The sequence below is a fragment of the Anolis carolinensis genome, chromosome 2 (genome assembly GCF_035594765.1).
Source record: "Anolis carolinensis isolate JA03-04 chromosome 2, rAnoCar3.1.pri, whole genome shotgun sequence".
In the NCBI taxonomy this organism is placed as follows: Eukaryota; Metazoa; Chordata; class Lepidosauria; order Squamata; family Dactyloidae; genus Anolis; species Anolis carolinensis.
Genome location: NC_085842.1, coordinates 185280382 through 185298148, shown reverse-complemented (window position 1 = coordinate 185298148; position 17767 = coordinate 185280382). Strand labels below are relative to the sequence as shown.

Genomic DNA, 17767 nt, shown 5'->3' with positions numbered 1-17767 from the left:
TAATTTCTCACCAACACCACCAGACAACGCCACAGCAACGCGTGGTCGGGCACAGCTAGTATATATATAAAACCTTAATAAAAAGATGTATACAGATCTAACATGGGAAGGGGATCCTTGTTGCTGTTAGTCCTGTTGTAAGGTGGCCAAGACTTAACTCCTTTTTATATCATTTCAGCCTGATGTCCTTGACAAACTATAGAACCCTAGCCAGGCTCTTAGCCAGGATTTTGATTTGGGGGCCGGGCGGGGGGGGGGGGGGGGCTGAGTCTGAGTGCGAGCGGATCTACCCAAGCAAACCTTTTGTATCATTATCCCTATACCCCCATGCATATGGGATATATTGACCATGGTGATCAGATCATGATATGAATAAACATAACAGTACCAGTAAGGCCTTCTCGCGGACCACCCTGAGAATTTCGGGGAGGCTGTAGTCCCTCAAGCCTCCCTCCCCCCTGATTACATGTCTGTCCCTACCTATAGAGGCTTTTTATTAGGGGGTAGCATTGTTTGATAACAAATTGATTCAGAGGAGGCTTCTCTTTGCCTTCCTCTGATTCAAATTTCTGGAAGATAGATTTTATTTTATTCCTCCTCTGAAGATTTCAAAGCGGAGGTTGCATGGCTATTTGTTGGGAGTGATTTGATTGTACTTTTCTTGCATGGAAGGTGGTTGGATTGGATGGCCCTTCTGGTCTCTTCCAACTCTATAATTCTATGATTTTACCTGATGGGTTTTTGTCATCTGTTCTGATGTTAGTAGGGTGTTCACAGTTTGGTCACAATTGGCAAGAGAAGCATAGCTTTGCATTAAAACATTTCACAGCTAGATACTAACTCTAAATTACCTTGACTTACTATTTACATTTCCTTAGCATAGGCGCCACCAGACTCATTTTTCACTGACAGTATATTACAATATACTAATTTAAAGGAAGTAGATTTTAAAGGAGGACAACTTGCTTCATAGCTTTCTTGTTGATCTTTTTTGGAAGCCATAATTAGAAATTTTGGACTAGACAGACATTTTTTCTGGGCTAAGAGCTCTTATTATTTCCAGATTTATTTTATCTTGCTGTGTTAAACTGAACTCTTTCCCAATTATTTGTCTGCTTTGAGTTCCCTCATTCAGCCGATTCTAGGCTTTTGCACAGTCACTGCTTAAACTCTGAAAATGCAATGTGTACATTCCTGTCAGTGTTTCATTTTTAAAATCTTTGCCTAAAATGTATTTAATTTTGATTGTATCTAATTCTTAGAGCTCGGGTGCCTATTTGTTTCACAGAGTATTCATGGAGTTATCTATTGGAGGGAGGGCAACGAGAAAATGCCATAAATATTATTTTCAATTGAGTTTGGTATTGATCTCCAGCATAAAGGCAAGATAGGAGTGCACAATGAGGACACAACTATTACCTTGTTTTATTTAATATTCTATGAATTGTGTAATTTCAAAGGACAAAGAGAAGTATCATAGTCTGAACATTTGTAGACTACAAGCTGCTGTAAATCATCAGAAGTAAAGGCTGCTCTGAAGTGGGCAACAGACTGGCACATTGCTCCCACATTTTGATTACATTCTAGAATAAAATTTGAAAAAAAAGTCTGTTCCTGGTTTCAAAGTGTTATTTCCTGTTTAATTGTGCTGTTCTTACTTTGAAAGTAGTTGTTCTTTTCCATAATCTTCATTTTTGCGGCTGCCACAAATGATGGGTTCATCCACAAAGCCATATAACCCAGAATATCAAGGCAGAAAATGGGAGCCGCAGTGGCGCAATGGGTTAAATCCTTGTACCAGCTGAACTGCTGACCTGAAGGTTGGAGGTTCAAATATGCGAGACGGGGTGAGCTCCTGTCTGTCACCCCAGCTTCCCATGTGGGGACATGAGAGAAGCCATCCACAGGATGGTAACACATTCAGGCGTCCCCTGGGCAACATCTTTGAAAACAGCCAATTCTCTTACATCAGAATCGACTTGCAATATGTTCTCAATTAGCTTCTGACACAATAAAAAGCAGAAAATCCCACATTTTCTGCTTTGAACTGAAATATATGGCAGTGTAGACTCAGTTCAAAGCAGATATTGTGGGATTTTCTGCCTTGATATTCTGGGTTATATGTCTTTGTGGAAGGGCCCCGAGTACATACTGCCGTATATTCCAGTTCAACGCAGATAATGTGGGATTTTATTCAGCTGTGTGGAAGGGGCCTGGAAAGGGTCTATGTTGGATTGCTTAGAACTCAATGAGAAAGTCATTGCAAAACTATAGCAAAATGTGCTGCAGGATGTCGTGCCAAAACAAAGTTTTTGCAGTTTAAATAAACCTTTTCAATGTTTTTGTGATGAAACCAATTAGGAAATGACATTTATACCCCAGGAACAAAAATTGTGTTACACAGTGTTATTTTTTATTCTTTACTGTGCTCCTAAATCACGCACAGGCGTCTTCCAAGAAATGGAGGACCATCATCTTTGAACTACGAGGGATCGTCTAAGTAAGTAAGTCCTAAATGCTTTGTTGCTTTTTCCAACATGATGGCCAATGTTAGGTTGTCCCCCATAGAGAATGCCGTTGGAGACTCCACTCTCTCCGAGGGAATAAGCCTAGGTCAAAGGAAAGAAAGGCAAGCAGCCTTTTCCCAGGCCATTCTGAAAAGGGTTGGCCTGGGAGAGTGTGAAGGGGTTAAGCCTCATGTGACAAGAAGGGATCCTTCCAAAGCTCTGTGGAAATGGGAGAGGCAAAGCAGAGGCACACTGGGCGGGAATTAAGTTCTTCTCCTCCCTTTTCCGTAAGTCCCTTTTTTTTTAGTTTGGCTTCCTGTTCTCTAAGGATTGCGAGACAAGCAAGTTTCACTGCCTTCCCTTTTCCTGAGGAGGCAAGGAGGGCTCCTGCTCGCAGATGTGAGGGCCGGCCGGCCAAGCTATGGCCCCCCTGGGGCTGTTCCCAGTTGTGGTGAGTCTGGTAAGTGGGAAGCCTGGAGAAGCGGGCAGCTGGATCTCTTGTGAGTCTTTCTGAGTTGCGTTCAGAACTTGAGACAGTTTTCCTTTGGGCCTCCTGCTCCCAGGGCCTTCCAGCTAGCCTGGCCAAGAAGACTGGGAAGCTGGAGGAGGCCAAGGTGCCGTGGTTCCCACTCAACTCCTCTCCCTGGAAGAAGGAAGGAAGGAAGACACAGGTCAAAGTAGGTGGTGGTGGGAGTACAAGGCTCATCTATGGAGAGGCCTTCCCCCAACCAGCCTGGCAGGGCACAAGGTCGTCTTCCCTGTTGGTTGACTCATCCCCTTCTGGAGTCGAGGGCAGTGCTTTGCATTGTAAACTCTGTCCGTCCGTGGACCTGTTGTGTATTTTCTGTTGTGTGTGGATTTCTCGTTTGTTTTTTCACCATAGTGAATTACTTAAGAAATTGTAATTTCTCTTTCCATTTCAACTTTGGCTCTTTTGATCTCCTCCGCGAGCTGCCTTCAGCCCTTTTGCTAACAATCTGGTCTCCATTTTAGGTATTGGATTAGAAGTCCATTCAGACCCAGCCAGCATTGCCATGTAGAGGGATAATGGGAGTTGTAGTCCAACAATGTCTAGAAAGACAGAAATTTCTTGCCCCTGCTCTACTAGTTGCATAATAGCTAATTATCTATTTGTCTGTTTTAGTTATTGAAACTGTTTAATTAAATCTATCTAGGCCGAGAGCCTGAAGATGCTTGGCTTTATTAAACCTCAGAAGCATGTGGTTCAAAATAGATTTTGAGGCAAGGAGAGTGATGCAATAGACTTTATTTTGCAAAACAAGATCAGCAGGTGGTATAAAAAAGTTCTGCACCAAGACACAGCTTGGTTGGACTTTTATAGGATTTCCAAGGATATTTCACACCTTCAAATTTCTTCCGTTCCATACCGTTCTTTCTTTTCATCCTACACATGGCGCCATTTGGTCAGACATTTATCAAAACAGCAAACAACAAATGTCCATCTATAAAAATCAAACTAAAACAAAACACCATCTCTGACCCTCACATCTAAGACTGTTCCTGAAGTTTTGTTGCCCTGTCTATATGTGTGAGTTCCTGGTCAATTGATTTCCTTTGCATTCCCAAGGAAGGCAATTGGCTTGTTTATTGCTGCTAAAAAAGGTAAAGGTAAAGGTTTTCCCCTTTGTCCAGTTGTGACCGACTCTGGGTGTTGGTGCTCATCTCCATTTCTAAGCCGAAGAGCCGGCATTGTCCATAGACACCTCCAAGTTCATGTGGCCGGCATGACTGCATGGAGCGCCGTTATTGCTGCTATTTGGTGGCATTTGTGGCAAATCCTTCCTATTGATCTCTTCTAACACTTAAGAAGACTATTTAATCAAACTATTCTTAATACCATTGTGTCGTGCTTACTTCAAAGGACCAGTCTGAACGCCGATCAGAGATAGCTGCTCTCAAATCCAATCTTTATTGAAGAATACATGACTTTGGAAAAGTCGAGAATGACCTAATGTTTACATACACTCATTTTTATCACCTCTGATGCAACGTAACACCACACGCAAATATCATCATCAAACCCCACCCCTTTGTCTCACATTTCTACTATTCCCACACACTATACCAATTATGATTGTTTATACTTTCAACCCTGAGTTCCCAGGCTCATTATATCTTCTCCCGCCAGGTGCTTTCAGGGTTATTTATGTTATGACTCCAAGTCCAGGGCTTGGAAATTCAGCCCTGGGACTTGGTTCCATGACACCATTGCTATTTATGAATCAGATTAAACCAAATTCAATCAGGCCCCTTGTGTCCCTTCAAACCAACCACTAATGGCCTCAAAACCAGATTCAGCCTTCTAAGGGGGTACTGTTGTGTTGTCTAGTTCTTCTCAGAGTGGCTGATATGTGGGTCCAGTCATTTTTTCCCCTCATGTGTCAGGGATCAGTATCATATTTGTGTCCTTGTCAATAATTGTTTCTTTCCTGCCAACACATCACAGAATTAGCATCAGTCGAGGAACTGCCACTTGGAGTAGAATGGCTGTGGGATGTACTGTTATTGTTATTAACTGCTGTAGGGCTGCCTGACTTGTAGCAACCCCATGAGTGAGAGATCCCCAAATCATCCCATCCTCAACAGCTCCGCTCAAGTCTTGCAAACATAGGATAATGGCTTTCTGGATCCAGTTTATCCATCTGGAATGTGGTCTCCTCTTTTCCTACTGCCTTTTATTATTCATGTGTACGTTTGATCCACAAAGGCTCCTACATGGTTTGATGGATCTGGATCAAACTTGTTCTACATACACATCATGATTCAACTAAAAACAATGGGGGTTGGGGGAGGGCTAATAAAGGATTAAGGGAGTTGTGGTCAACCCACATCTGAACAGCTATGTTTTTTTTCATGTCAGGAGCGACTTGAGAAACTGCAAGTTGCTTCTGGTGTGAGAGAATTGGGCGTCTGGAAGGACATTGCCCAGGGGATGCTCGGATGTTTTGATGTTTTTATCATTCTTGTGGGAGGCTTCTCTCATGTCCCCCCATGGAGCTGGAGCTGATAGAGGGAGCTCATCCACACTCTCCCCGAGTTGGATTCGAACCTGGCAGTCAGTAGCTTTCCATGGCAGAGCAGAGATTTGGCTCCTAGACTCCTGGTCTAAGACTCAAAGCATAGAACTTCTGGCAGTGGGGCATCTCTTACAAATGTGAAAGGTGGGATACTAATAATTGAAATAAAGCATACCAAAGTACTCACCCAAGAGCTTTGCCTCCCCCCTTGTCACCTACAGCTATGTGAATCCCATCAATGATGGATCTGGACTACATTTGGCACATGTGTCCATCAAGAACAAATTAAAATACTGGCAGGGTTTGGGTGGGATTCATATAGGATGATGAGAGCTGTAATTCACCCACATTTAGAGAACTGTGTGTATTCCACCCATGATGACTGGACAAATCTTGAAATACGTACTTTTCATGATCCAGCTTAAAAGACTGGACACATGGAGGGATCCGTCGACAGGAGTTGTAGTCCCTCCTACTCCTGGAGAGCTTTGTCATGGCCATTGAAAATGAATCTGGACCAACTTGGTATACATACCCTTCATGATCCAATTTAAAATAATGGCAAGGTGATGGGGGCATGATAGAGGATGATGTGAGTTACTCATGGCAAAGATGTGCCTCTCCACCTAACTCATTAGATAGCTTATCCTATTTGCCAACCTGCATCTCCCAATATCTTCACTCTTTCACTACACAGCCTAGGGATAATGGGAATTACACTCCAACAAAAAGGCTCACACATCTGACCAGTTAGGAGCAGGCCCTCAACTTCCTCCAACCTTGATCTCAGACTAACGGGAGTTCAATACCAGACGAGGAGCCCCCGGTGGCCAAGGGGATAAAAGCTTCGTAACTTGAAGGTTGGGTTGCTGACCTGAAAGCTGCCAGGTTCGAATCCCACCCGGGGAGAGTGCGGATGAGCTCCCTCTATCAGCTCCAGCTCCATGCGGGGACATGAGAGAAGCCTCCCACAAGGATGATAAAACATCAAAACATCCGGGCGTCCCCTGGGCAACGTCCAATTCTCTCACTCCAGAAGCAACTCCGGTTGCTCCTGACACGAAAAAAAAAAATACCAGACGGATCTGGGACTGATGGAAACTCCACTTTGCCAGATCTGGGTAATGGGAGCTACAGCTGGCCAGATCAAGACCTGATGAAAGTTGCAGCCTGAGCAGATGTTGGGCTGATGGGAGCTGCACCCCATCATCTGTACGATTTTAAATTTGGTCCCATTTTAGATCTGATCCTGTTTTATGGTTATGCATTTTCTAATAGCTCCATTCATAAAATCCAAAACCAAACAATGACTTTTTCTAATAAATAGCATTACAAAATACCTAACCCTAGGCGACACCAGGTATACAGTATATACTAGTTATATGTAAAAAAATGAACTATTTCCTTTTGAATTTTTGGTGTGCTCCTTATCCAACATATGTTTGCAATCTGGCATTTCTTACTTCGTATATGTTTCTTCCTTCAAATCTTTGTTGGATAATTATGTGGATCAGTTTCCATGGGAAGTTAATGAAATAGTCCTATGAGTTCTGGAATCCCTTCTATACCCTTTCTTGGTGATTGGAATGTATATCGAGTATTTCCAATAGTTGTTTTCCATATTTGTTGACAGATTTTGGTTAGAACCAAATCTTGTTTGGTATACCATCTGTTCCAGGTGATTTATTTCTCCCAAATGTTCTAAGTGCAGCTTCCACTTCACTTTATGAATTTGGAGATGTATTTTCAGATGTTGCTTCTTTGAATGACTCTGTCACCCTTTATCTCTTTTACATAGATCCTCCGCCAGTTAGAAGACTAAGCTCTTCCCACTTGGTCTCCTAGCAACCCACTCAGCCCAGGGGACAGGCAGAGTTAGGCCTCACTTAGGCCTCTTCCACACTGCCTATAAAATACAGATTATCTGATTTTAACTGGATTATGTGGCAGTGTAGACTCAAGGCCCACACAACCATATAACCCATTTATAATCTTATATTATCTGCTTTGAACTGGATTATCTGGACTCCACGCTGCCATATAATCCACTTCAGTGTGCATTTTATACAGCTGTGTAGAAGGGGCCTCATATAATCCAGTTCTAAGCAAATAATATCAGATTATAAATATAAAGTACAGTCTCACTTATCCAACATAAACAGGTCAGCAGAACATTGGATAAGTGAATATGTTGGATAATAAGAAGGGATTCAGGAAAAGCCGATTAAACATCAAATTAGGTTATCATTATACAAATTAAGCACCAAAACATCATGTTATACAACAAATTTGACAGAAAAAGTAGTTCCACGTGCAGTAATGCTATGTAGTAATTACTGTATTTACAAATTTACCACCAAAATATCACAATGAATTTAAAACACTGACTACAAAAACATTGACTACTAAAAGGCAGACTCCGATGGATAATCCAGAACATTGGATAAGCGAATGTTGGATAAGTGAGATTCTACTGTAATATGAAATAATTACTGTGATAGAATAATACAGAATAATATAATCTCTAAAACCAGGACAGTAAATAAAGAGCAACACTCTGAAAGCAGGGAAATTAGGAATTCCACAAAGGAAACAATCAGGGCCAGCTAACACCTCCCAAGAAAGGATTCTTCCAGAAAGGAAGCTGAGAAGGGAGAGAAGCAGTGTGTATTACCAAAGTCATTATTATTACTAGCATTACTATTATTATTATTATTATTTTGTTGCTATGAACCGTGAAAATGAATACAATCTGCCTCCAAATATTCAAAAACACTAAAATCAGAATGTATAAAAATTACTGTGGTATAATAAAACAGAACAATACAATCTCTAAAATCAGAACACTAAATAAATAACAACACTGAAAACAGGGGAATTCCATACAGAAAACAATCAGGGCCAGCTAACACCTCCCAACAAAGTATTCCCATCACCAAAGTCTGACAAATCCTCTGTTTTCTGAGGGCCACAGACAGTAGAAGCACATAAAATATCGCGAAGAACACCACTCTAAAAACAAGTGAATTCCAGACAGGTAATAATCAGGGCCAGCTAACACCTCCCAACAAAAAATTCACTCAGGGAGGAAGCAACCAGGCTTTAAAACTGCAAGGACATTACATGCTAATCGTTTTGCCTAATTGCAGCATTCATACTTGCCTCCAACAGACAAAAAAGCTTCAGAAATATTGTATATTCACAAGCTTTAGGAAATAATATTCCCTGCTGGTGCAGTGTGTTAAAGCGCTGAGCTGCTGAACTTCTGGACTGAAAGGTTGCAGGTTTGAATTGGGGGAGCGGAGAGAGCCCCAGCTCCTGCCAACCCTAAAGTTCAAAAACATGCAAATGAGAGTAGATGAATAAGTACTGCTCCGGCGGGAAGGTAACAGCGCTCCTTGCAGTCATGCCACATGACCTTGGAGGAGTCTACGGACAACGCCAGCTCTTCAGCTCAGAAATGGACATAAGCACCAACCCCCCAGAGTCAGACACGACTGGACTTAATGTCAGGGGAAAACCTTTACCTTAACTACCACCAATTCCTCAATACTTTATTTCCCATACCACCATACTTTGCCACAGCAACACGTGGCTGGGCACAGCTAGTTTTTTATATAGCAGAAGTTGATGGTCTTCTCCTGGTCTTATTTTTGGAAATAGAATGGGGTATCTCCATCTTCATATTCCAAATATGTAGTGTATTTGATTTCTGCATTGGCCATTAGATTCAATAAATGTATGTAACCACTTTTGTGTGTGAATATGCTGTAGCTTCTGTTAATTTTCAAGGCAAAAGAAGAATGCTGATGGCCTCCTTCAGTAGAATTAGGATATGGCAGCATGCTTGATAGCCTCTGCTCATAATGGCCTAAAATAGAGCTTGGAAACACTATTTTAAAGTTTGGAAAATGTAATAGGCTTTTCCCCTTTTTTTCTTTAAGGGCTAACTGTACCATATTTAATGGCACATTGCTAGTAGTTTGAGGAAGCATATCAAATATCACAAAATGACTCCCAAAGTATCATGAAACAGTTCTTATTGGGAGGAAATGTCAATATTACTGTGATTGTATGCTACAAATAATGGCTCTGAGACAAAATGTAATTCCAGGTGAGGTCTGACCAAAGCAGAAGAGAAGGGTACCATTACTTCTCTTGATCTAGACACTATCTTCTTTTTGATGCAGCTGCTGCATCACATTGTTGGCTCATGTTCGACTTGTAGTTTACTAAGACTCCAAGATCTTGTTTTCAAGCAAGGTGTCATCCATCCTGTATATGTGCATTTCACTTTTTCTGCCAAAGTATCCTACATTTCTTCTTGTTGAAATTAATACTTTTAGTTTGGCCCAACTCTCTAATCTGTTAATAATGTTTTGAATTCTGATCCTGTCTTTTGGGGTATTAGCTATCCCTCCCAATTTGGTGTCATCTGCAAACTTGAGAACCACGTCCTCTAAACCTTCATCTAAGTCATTTTTTTTTTCATGTCAGGAGCAACCTGAGTCGCTTCTGGTGTGAGAGAATTGGCCGTCTACAAGGACGTTGCCTAGGGGACGCCGGATGTTTTGATGTTTTTACCATCCTTGTGGGAGGCTTCTCTCATGTCCCCGCATGGAGCTGGAGCTGATAGAGGGAGCTCATCCTCGCTCTCCCCAGGTGGGATTCGAACCTGGCAGTCTTCAGGTCAGCTACCCAACCTTCAAGTCACAAGGCTTTAATCCACTACGCGAGCAGGGGCTCCTATCTAAGTAATTAATAAAGACATTGAACAGCACTAGGCCTAGGACAGAACCTTCTTTATGACACTTCACTAATCACTTTTTTCCAGGATGAAGAGGAACCATTGGTGAGCACCCTTTGGGTTTGATCACTTAACCAATTACAAATCCACCTAATAGTAGCATTGCCTAGCCCAGTAGTATTGTTACCACAACATTTTACTAGTTTGTTTTTAAGACGGTCATGGGGAACCTTGTCAAAGCCCTTCCTGACATCAGGATATGCATCCACTGCATCCCTTGCGTCTACCAAGTTTGTAACTCGAAAACAGAAATACGATTAGTCTGGCAGAACTTGTTTTTGAGAAACCCATTTCATTTCATTTAAAAGAAAAGTTCATAAAATTGTATATGTCAGGCATTCAGGAAAGACTAGCTGTTGAAGTTCACCTTTAAAAAATGTCGGCTGAGAACTCTATTGGATAAAAAGTAATTTCTTCTTACTGGTTTTCTTTGTAGATTAAAGTGGTTCTGGTTCTGATGAAAATTGGGGAATCCTCAGGAGCAGTCCTCATGCCTGACGCAAAACATGGGGTAGATCCACACAAACGAGAATCCCTCCACTCCAGTGGAAGAGAAGAGAGGGAACTAAAATGCCAGAGGGGATATTATTATCACACAGCTGGAACCCATTGCTGCATGCAATGCCACAAAGGTATGGTTACTGTTGTGTAAAAAATCCCATTTGATTCCAATGCCACATTTTATGTGCTTATATCACTGCAACTTTTTAAAATTATTTTGTGCACCTAAATGCAAGACACCAGAAAGCTATTATCCACTGCTAAAGAAGGAACACATGGAAGTCTAGGACTCGCTGTTAATGTGTGAGTGCTTGCAATGGTTGATAATTGCCTAGAGGAGAAAGAAGAAAGATCATTGGTTGGCAAGAATGCCATTTCATCATAAATTCAGTGAAAGATAGACAGGGATGTCCAAGTCATTTTCATTGAGGGCCACATCAGCTTTTTGGCTGCCTTCATGGAATCCATGGAAGAGAATCCGTGGATACAGAGGGGCCAACTATATATATTTTTAACATAGTGGTCGGTACCCTTTCATTTTCATTCAGTTTGGATCACCAAATGTTTTTGAATGACAATTCCCATCACTTTTCATTATCTACCATGTAGGCTGGCAAGGATGGGAATTGCAACCCAACAGTATTTGTGGCTCTGAAATTATTATTATCATTATTTATTTATTTATTTACTTTTATCCTGCTTTTCTCCCATGAATGGGGCTCAAAGTGGCGTACATAAGACCACAACAGATACATAATCCATAATACAAAACCCCTCATCCCACCACCAACATATAAACAATAAAACACACTAAATAAGCATAAAAAACACATATAGCATGGTCAATTAAAAAAAAACTCTACATCTCCGGCCACTGAGGTTATCCTAACATTAAAACTGAACAGCTCAACAGTTCAGAGCACCATAACTCTGGCTATATAAGCCTTGAGGCCTTATCTGACCAAAGTTACTAGTCTTGTGTGTTATTGGGGAAGGTCTGCTTCCATAAAAAGGTCTTCACTTGGGTGCGAAAAGCCAATAACGAGGGGACTGAGCATAGCTCTTTGGGGAGGGAGCTCATCCATGCTCCCCCCGGGTTGGATTTTAACTGGCAACCTTCAGATCAGCAACCCAACCTTCAAGTCAGCAGTCCTACTGGCACAAGGGTTTAACCCACTCCAGCTCTAGTAATGATGTCTACTGATGAAGAATACAGAGTTGTAGTCAAGCATCTGGAGGGCCGCATAAAATGACATGGCCAGATGGACTTGACAGATGAATTTGACACGTGATCTAGATAGAAAGAGAAATGAATGTAAAATTGCATACATAGCTCTGGACTCAGGCTTGTGCGTTCTTTTGAACAATATGAGGAGGAGGACTTCTTTGGCTGAAGTATGAACAGGGAAATGATGAATTATGCTAACATCTTCTTTTGAAGATGGAGTAAGAGTAAAAGCTGGTGCTTTTACCATTGATACCATCTTTCTCATCAGCTGTGGTTTGAAAGCATTACTCAAAGAAGTTTCTAGTTAGAGAACCTCAAGTGGTCATCAGACTCAGCCCCTTTCACACTCTCCCTATATCCCAGGATCTGATCCCAGATTATCTGATTATCTGGCAATGGAGACTCATATAATCAATTTTAAAGCAGACAATCACCCGGTAGCGAAGTGTGTTAAAGCACTGAGCTGCTGAACTTGCAGACCGAAAGGTCGCAGGTTCAAATCCCAGGAGCAGAGTGAGCGCCCGCTGTTAGCTCCAGCTTCTGCCAACCTAGCAGTTTGAAAACATGTCAATGTGAGTAGATCAATAGCGGGATAGGTAATGGCTCTCCATGCAGTCATGCCAGCCACATGACCTTGGAGGTGTCTACGGACAACGCCGGCTCTTCGGCTTAGAAATGGAGATGAGCACCAACCCCCAGAGTCAGACATGATTGGACTTAACATCAGGGGAAACCTTTACCTTTTTGAATCTGGAATCAGATCCTGGGATATTGGGTAGTGTTGAAGGGCCACAATATACCTTTAATTTTTGGTGTGTGGGTAGTAGCTGCAGTCTCCTACATTTTGTTCTGCTGAAGAACCCTTAACTTAGTGGTTCTCAACCTGTGGTCCCCTGTTGTTTTGGCCTTCAATTCCCAGAAATCCTAACAGCTGGTAAACTGGCTGGGATTTCTGGGAGTTGTAGGCCAAAACACCTTGGGACCCACAGGTTGAAAACCACTGCCTTAAATTTTCTGAAAGCCATAAAGAGGCAATAAAGTAAGCACCTGACTGCTACCATATTTGTTCAGGATGTGTGAGTCCATATTAGGGCTGCAAAACGGGAAGTTTTTCATTTCCTGAGAGATAAAAACTGAACACCAGAGATGAGCTCTTGTGATGTCACAAGGGGTAGGGCCCGTGTAACTATTGCAACGTTAAGTTTTGATATGTGTGACATAGTTGAGTTAAACAATGTGTACTAGCACATAGATATAACATATAGATGGCCAGAGGACCTAGATAGGTTATGCTGTTAATGCTAATATAGTACAATCTATGCATTCATGAGACTGTGGTTTCATTTATACAGTATGCCCTCTCTGAGCATTTTCTAGGAATTCCATCTTGACTCCATGATACATTCTTAAGCAGAAGTGCTTCATTTCAGTAGGGTTCACTTATCCACCATTTCACATATCCATCTGTGTGTCTGTGCCTCCCTTTTTGACAGCCCGATCATCTATTTTGGGCTTTTAAAACATGCACATGCACTGTCGGAACACAGGCGCCTTAAAGAGCCACACACACAATACTCAGTTCTAACAAAAGATTTATTACAACTCAAAAACAGGCTCAGAGACACTTAACTGCAGTGTCTCTGACCAAAACTCAAAATATTAGCCCAAACTGGGCTCAAAAGGAAGAACGGAAAATAATCCGGATTAAATGGATGAATAATCCAGATTTAAAAACTGTCAATGGAATTAGCAGCAAACAGCGCTGAAACAGACCTCCTGAAAGGCAGCACTGTTCTCAGAAGGTAAGCAAAACTAGTCAGTGTTCAAAGAAGCAGCAGAACAGAAGAAACAAATGACGTCCTCAGGGTTTTTACACAAGCCGTAGTCGAGTTAAACCAGAAGCCAGGAGCAGGGGAAAGGCGTACTGATGATAGCCAATCCAAAGGTTGTTTTCCGAGGAGGGAAACCTGAGCCGAAGTGAAGTCAAACCAAAGCCAGGGAGGGAGAAAGCTGCAACCGCGATTAGCCAATCCAAGCGTCGTTACCAGAGGTCATCAAACGGAGACGAAGTCGCCAGTCCAAAGGTCCAGGGAGGGAGAAAAGCACATTCACAATAGTCCAGTCCAAATCCAAGAAACACAGGAACCCAAGCTGTAGAGCCAGGACCCAAAGCCCAACAAGAAAAATAGGCAGGGACAAACCTACACCTCCTTAGACCCATCTGTATGTAACAACTACAGACCAATTTCCAACCTCCCAGTTTTGGGCAAGGTTCTGGAGTGGGTGGTTGCCACACAGCTCCAGGAGTTCCTCGATGACACTGATTTTCTGGACCGCTCGCAGTCTGGCTTCAGGCCTGGGTACAGCACCGAGACGGCTTTGGTCGCCTTGGTGGATGACCTCCGCAGGGAGCTGGACAGGGGGAGTGTGACCCTGCTGGTTCTCTTGGACATCTCAGCGGCTTTCGATACCATTGACCATGGTATCCTTCTGGGGAGGCTCTCCAGGATGGGGCTCGATGGCACGGTTTTGCTGTGGCTCCGGTCCTTCCTGGAGGGCCGCTCCCAGATGGTGAAGCTGGGGGATACTTGCTCGGACCCTTGGCCATTGACCTGTGGGGTCCCGCAAGGGTCTATCTTATCCCCCATGCTATTCAACATCTACATGAAACCATTGGGAGAGGTCATCCGGAGTTTTGGAGGGCGTTGCCATCTCTACGCAGATGACACGCAAATCCACTACTCGTTTCCATCTGATTCCAAGGAAGTCCCTCGGATGCTGAACCAGTGCCTGGCCGCTGTGGCAGGCTGGATGAGGAGGAATAAGCTGAGGATCAATCCTGACAAGACAGAGGCCCTCCTGGTCAGTCGCTCGTCGGATCGGTGTATTGGGTGGCAACCTGTGCTGGATGGGGTTGCACTCCCCCTGAAATCTCAGGTCCGCAGTTTGGGGGTCCTCCTGGATTCAGCATTGACGCTTGAGGCGCAGGTGTCGGCGGTGGTTGGGAGGGCCTTCGCACAACTCAAACTTGTGCACCAACTGCGACCATACCTCGTGAAGTCTGACTTGACCACGGTGGTGCATGCCTTAGTTACCTCTAGACTGGACTACTGTAATGCGCTCTACGTGGGGCTTCCCTTGAAGATGGCCCAGAAACTACAATTGGTCCAGCGCTCGGCTGCCAGATTAATAACGGGGGCGAGTTACAGGAAGAGATCTACTCCCTTGTTCAAGGAGCTCCACTGGCTGCCTTTTATTTTCCGGTCCCAATTCAAGGTGTATACCATCACATATAAAGCCCTAAACGGTTTGGGACCCACCTAGCTTCGTGACCGTATCTCCTATCATAAGCCTACCCGATCCCTTCGTTCATCAGGGGAAGTTCTCCTGTCCCCACTCCCGATATCCCAGACCCGCCTTGTGGGAACAAGGGAGAGGGCCTTTTCTGCTGTGGCCCCCCGATTGTGGAACTCACTGCCCATTGAAATTAGGCAAGCCCCCACATTAGCAGCCTTCAAGAAAGACTTGAAAACATGGCTCTTCCGTTGTGCTTTTGGAGAGTAACTATTTTATATTTCTTTTCCGTTGCTCCCTCTAATATCTAGAGTTACGAGTTGGGTCGATACAGGGAATGCTGTGGATGTAGCGTACCTGGATTTCAGTAAGGCCTTCGACAAAGTCCCCCACGACCTTCTGGCAAACAAACTAGTAAAATGTGGGCTAGACAAAACTACGGTTAGGTGGATCTGTAATTGGCTAAGCGAACGAACCCAAAGGGTGCTCACCAATGCGTCGTCTTCATCATGGAAAGAAGTGACAAGTGGAGTGCCGCAGGGCTCCATCCTGGGCCCGGTTCTGTTCAACATCTTTATTAACGACTTAGACGAAGGGTTAGAAGGCACGATCATCAAGTTTGCAGACGACACAAAACTGGGAGGGATAGCTAACACTCCAGAAGACAGGAGCAGAATTCAAAACGATCTTGACAGACTAGAGAGATGGGCCGAAACTAAGAAAATGAAGTTCAGCAGAGACAAATGCAAGATACTTCACTTCGGCAGAAAAAATGGAAATCAAAGATACAGAATGGGGGACGCCTGGCTTGACAGCAGTGTGTGTGAAAAAGACCTTGGAGTCCTCGTGGACAACAAGTTAAACATGAGCCAACAATGTGATGCGGCTGCTAAAAAAGCCAATGGGATTCTGGCCTGCATCAATAGGGGAATAGCGTCTAGATCCAGGGAAGTTATGCTCCCCCTCTATTCTGCCTTGGTCAGACCACACCTGGAATACTGTGTCCAATTTTGGGCACCACAGTTGAAGGGAGATGTTGACAAGCTGGAAAGCGTCCAGAGGAGGGCGACTAAAATGATTAAGGGTCTGGAGAACAAGCCCTATGAGGAGCGGCTTAAAGAGCTGGGCATGTTTAGCCTGCAGAAGAGAAGGCTGAGAGGAGACATGATAGCCATGTACAAATATGTGAAGGGAAGTCATAGGGAAGAGGGAGCAAGCTTGTTTTCTGCTGCCCTGCAGACTAGGACACGGAACAATGGCTTCAAACTACAGGAAAGGAGATTCCACCTGAACATCAGGAAGAACTTCCTCACTGTGAGAGCCGTTCGACAGTGGAACTCTCTCCCCGGGGCCGTGGTGGAGGCTCCTTCCTTGGAGGCTTTTAAGCAGAGGCTGGATGGCCATCTGTCGGGGGTGCTTTGAATGCGATTTCCTGCTTCTTAGCAGGGGGTTGGACTAGATGGCCCATGTGGTCTCTTCCAACTCTACTATTCTATGATTCTATGATTCTATCCTCCAGACTACCCCACTTCCTTATGACCCTGTTCGCTGTGGTTTTTTATTCTTATGTCTCTCTCACCCCGAGTTTTAACTTAATGTTCATGTGGTCCGCCCTTGTTTTTCATTGTTTCCTTGATTTATTTTGTAATGGATATTATTATTTATTGTATTGCTTATTGTGTTGTGATGTGTTGTTCTTTTATATGCTGTTTTGTATTGTATTGTTTTGGGCATGGCCCCATGTAAGCCGCCCCGAGTCCCCGTTGGGGAGATGGTGGCGGGGTATAAATAAAGTTTATTATTATTATTATTATTACTATTATTATTATTAAAATGACACTTTGCCTTCTGCAAAGGATCCCCATTTTAGACCCTACTTTTATCTTACACATCATTATCTGAAGATGAGCTGGCCTCCACCCCATCATCATCCCCCACAGCTGTTCCTGTTACACGTGAACATCATTTATTTATTTATTAACAGTATTTATATTCCGCCCTTCTCACCCCAAAGGGGACTCAGGGCGGATTACAATGAACACATATATGGCAAACATTCAATGCCAACAGATAAACAACATACATTAGACAGACTCAGAGGCATTTTTAACATTTTTCCAGCTTCACGATTCCAGCCACAGGGGGAGCTGTTGCTTCACCATCCAGTAGTGGCTGTACTTCCTCATTCCTTTCCTCGTGTTTTGCTGGCAGTTTTATGGTGTTGTAAATTAGCCTCCCGCATAAAGCGTCTCTAAATTTCCCTAATTGACAAATGCAACTGTCTTTCGGGGCTGCATAGGTCAACAGCAGGCCCGGGCTGTTAATGGTCGGAGGCTTAACCCGACCCGGGCTTCGAACTCATGACCTCTCGGTCAGTAGTGATTTATAGCAG

The 17767-nt window shown here is 43.4% G+C and overlaps 1 protein-coding gene across 3 annotated transcripts in view; it reads left to right on the top strand.

The window, feature by feature from the left end:
* The first annotated feature begins 2685 nt into the window (after window positions 1-2685).
* The window catches only part of LOC100556341 (tumor necrosis factor receptor superfamily member 1A), a 34265-nt gene continuing 19183 nt past the window's right edge, over window positions 2686-17767 (top strand). Inside the window, exons 1-2 of one of the 3 annotated variants that reach the window (XM_062971305.1) lie at window positions 2686-2794; window positions 10789-10984. In XM_062971305.1, the coding sequence (XP_062827375.1) occupies window positions 2735-2794; window positions 10789-10984 (256 nt within the window). In that variant the 5' untranslated portion in view covers window positions 2686-2734. The other 2 variants (XM_062971307.1, XM_062971306.1) reach the window with 2 other exon arrangements.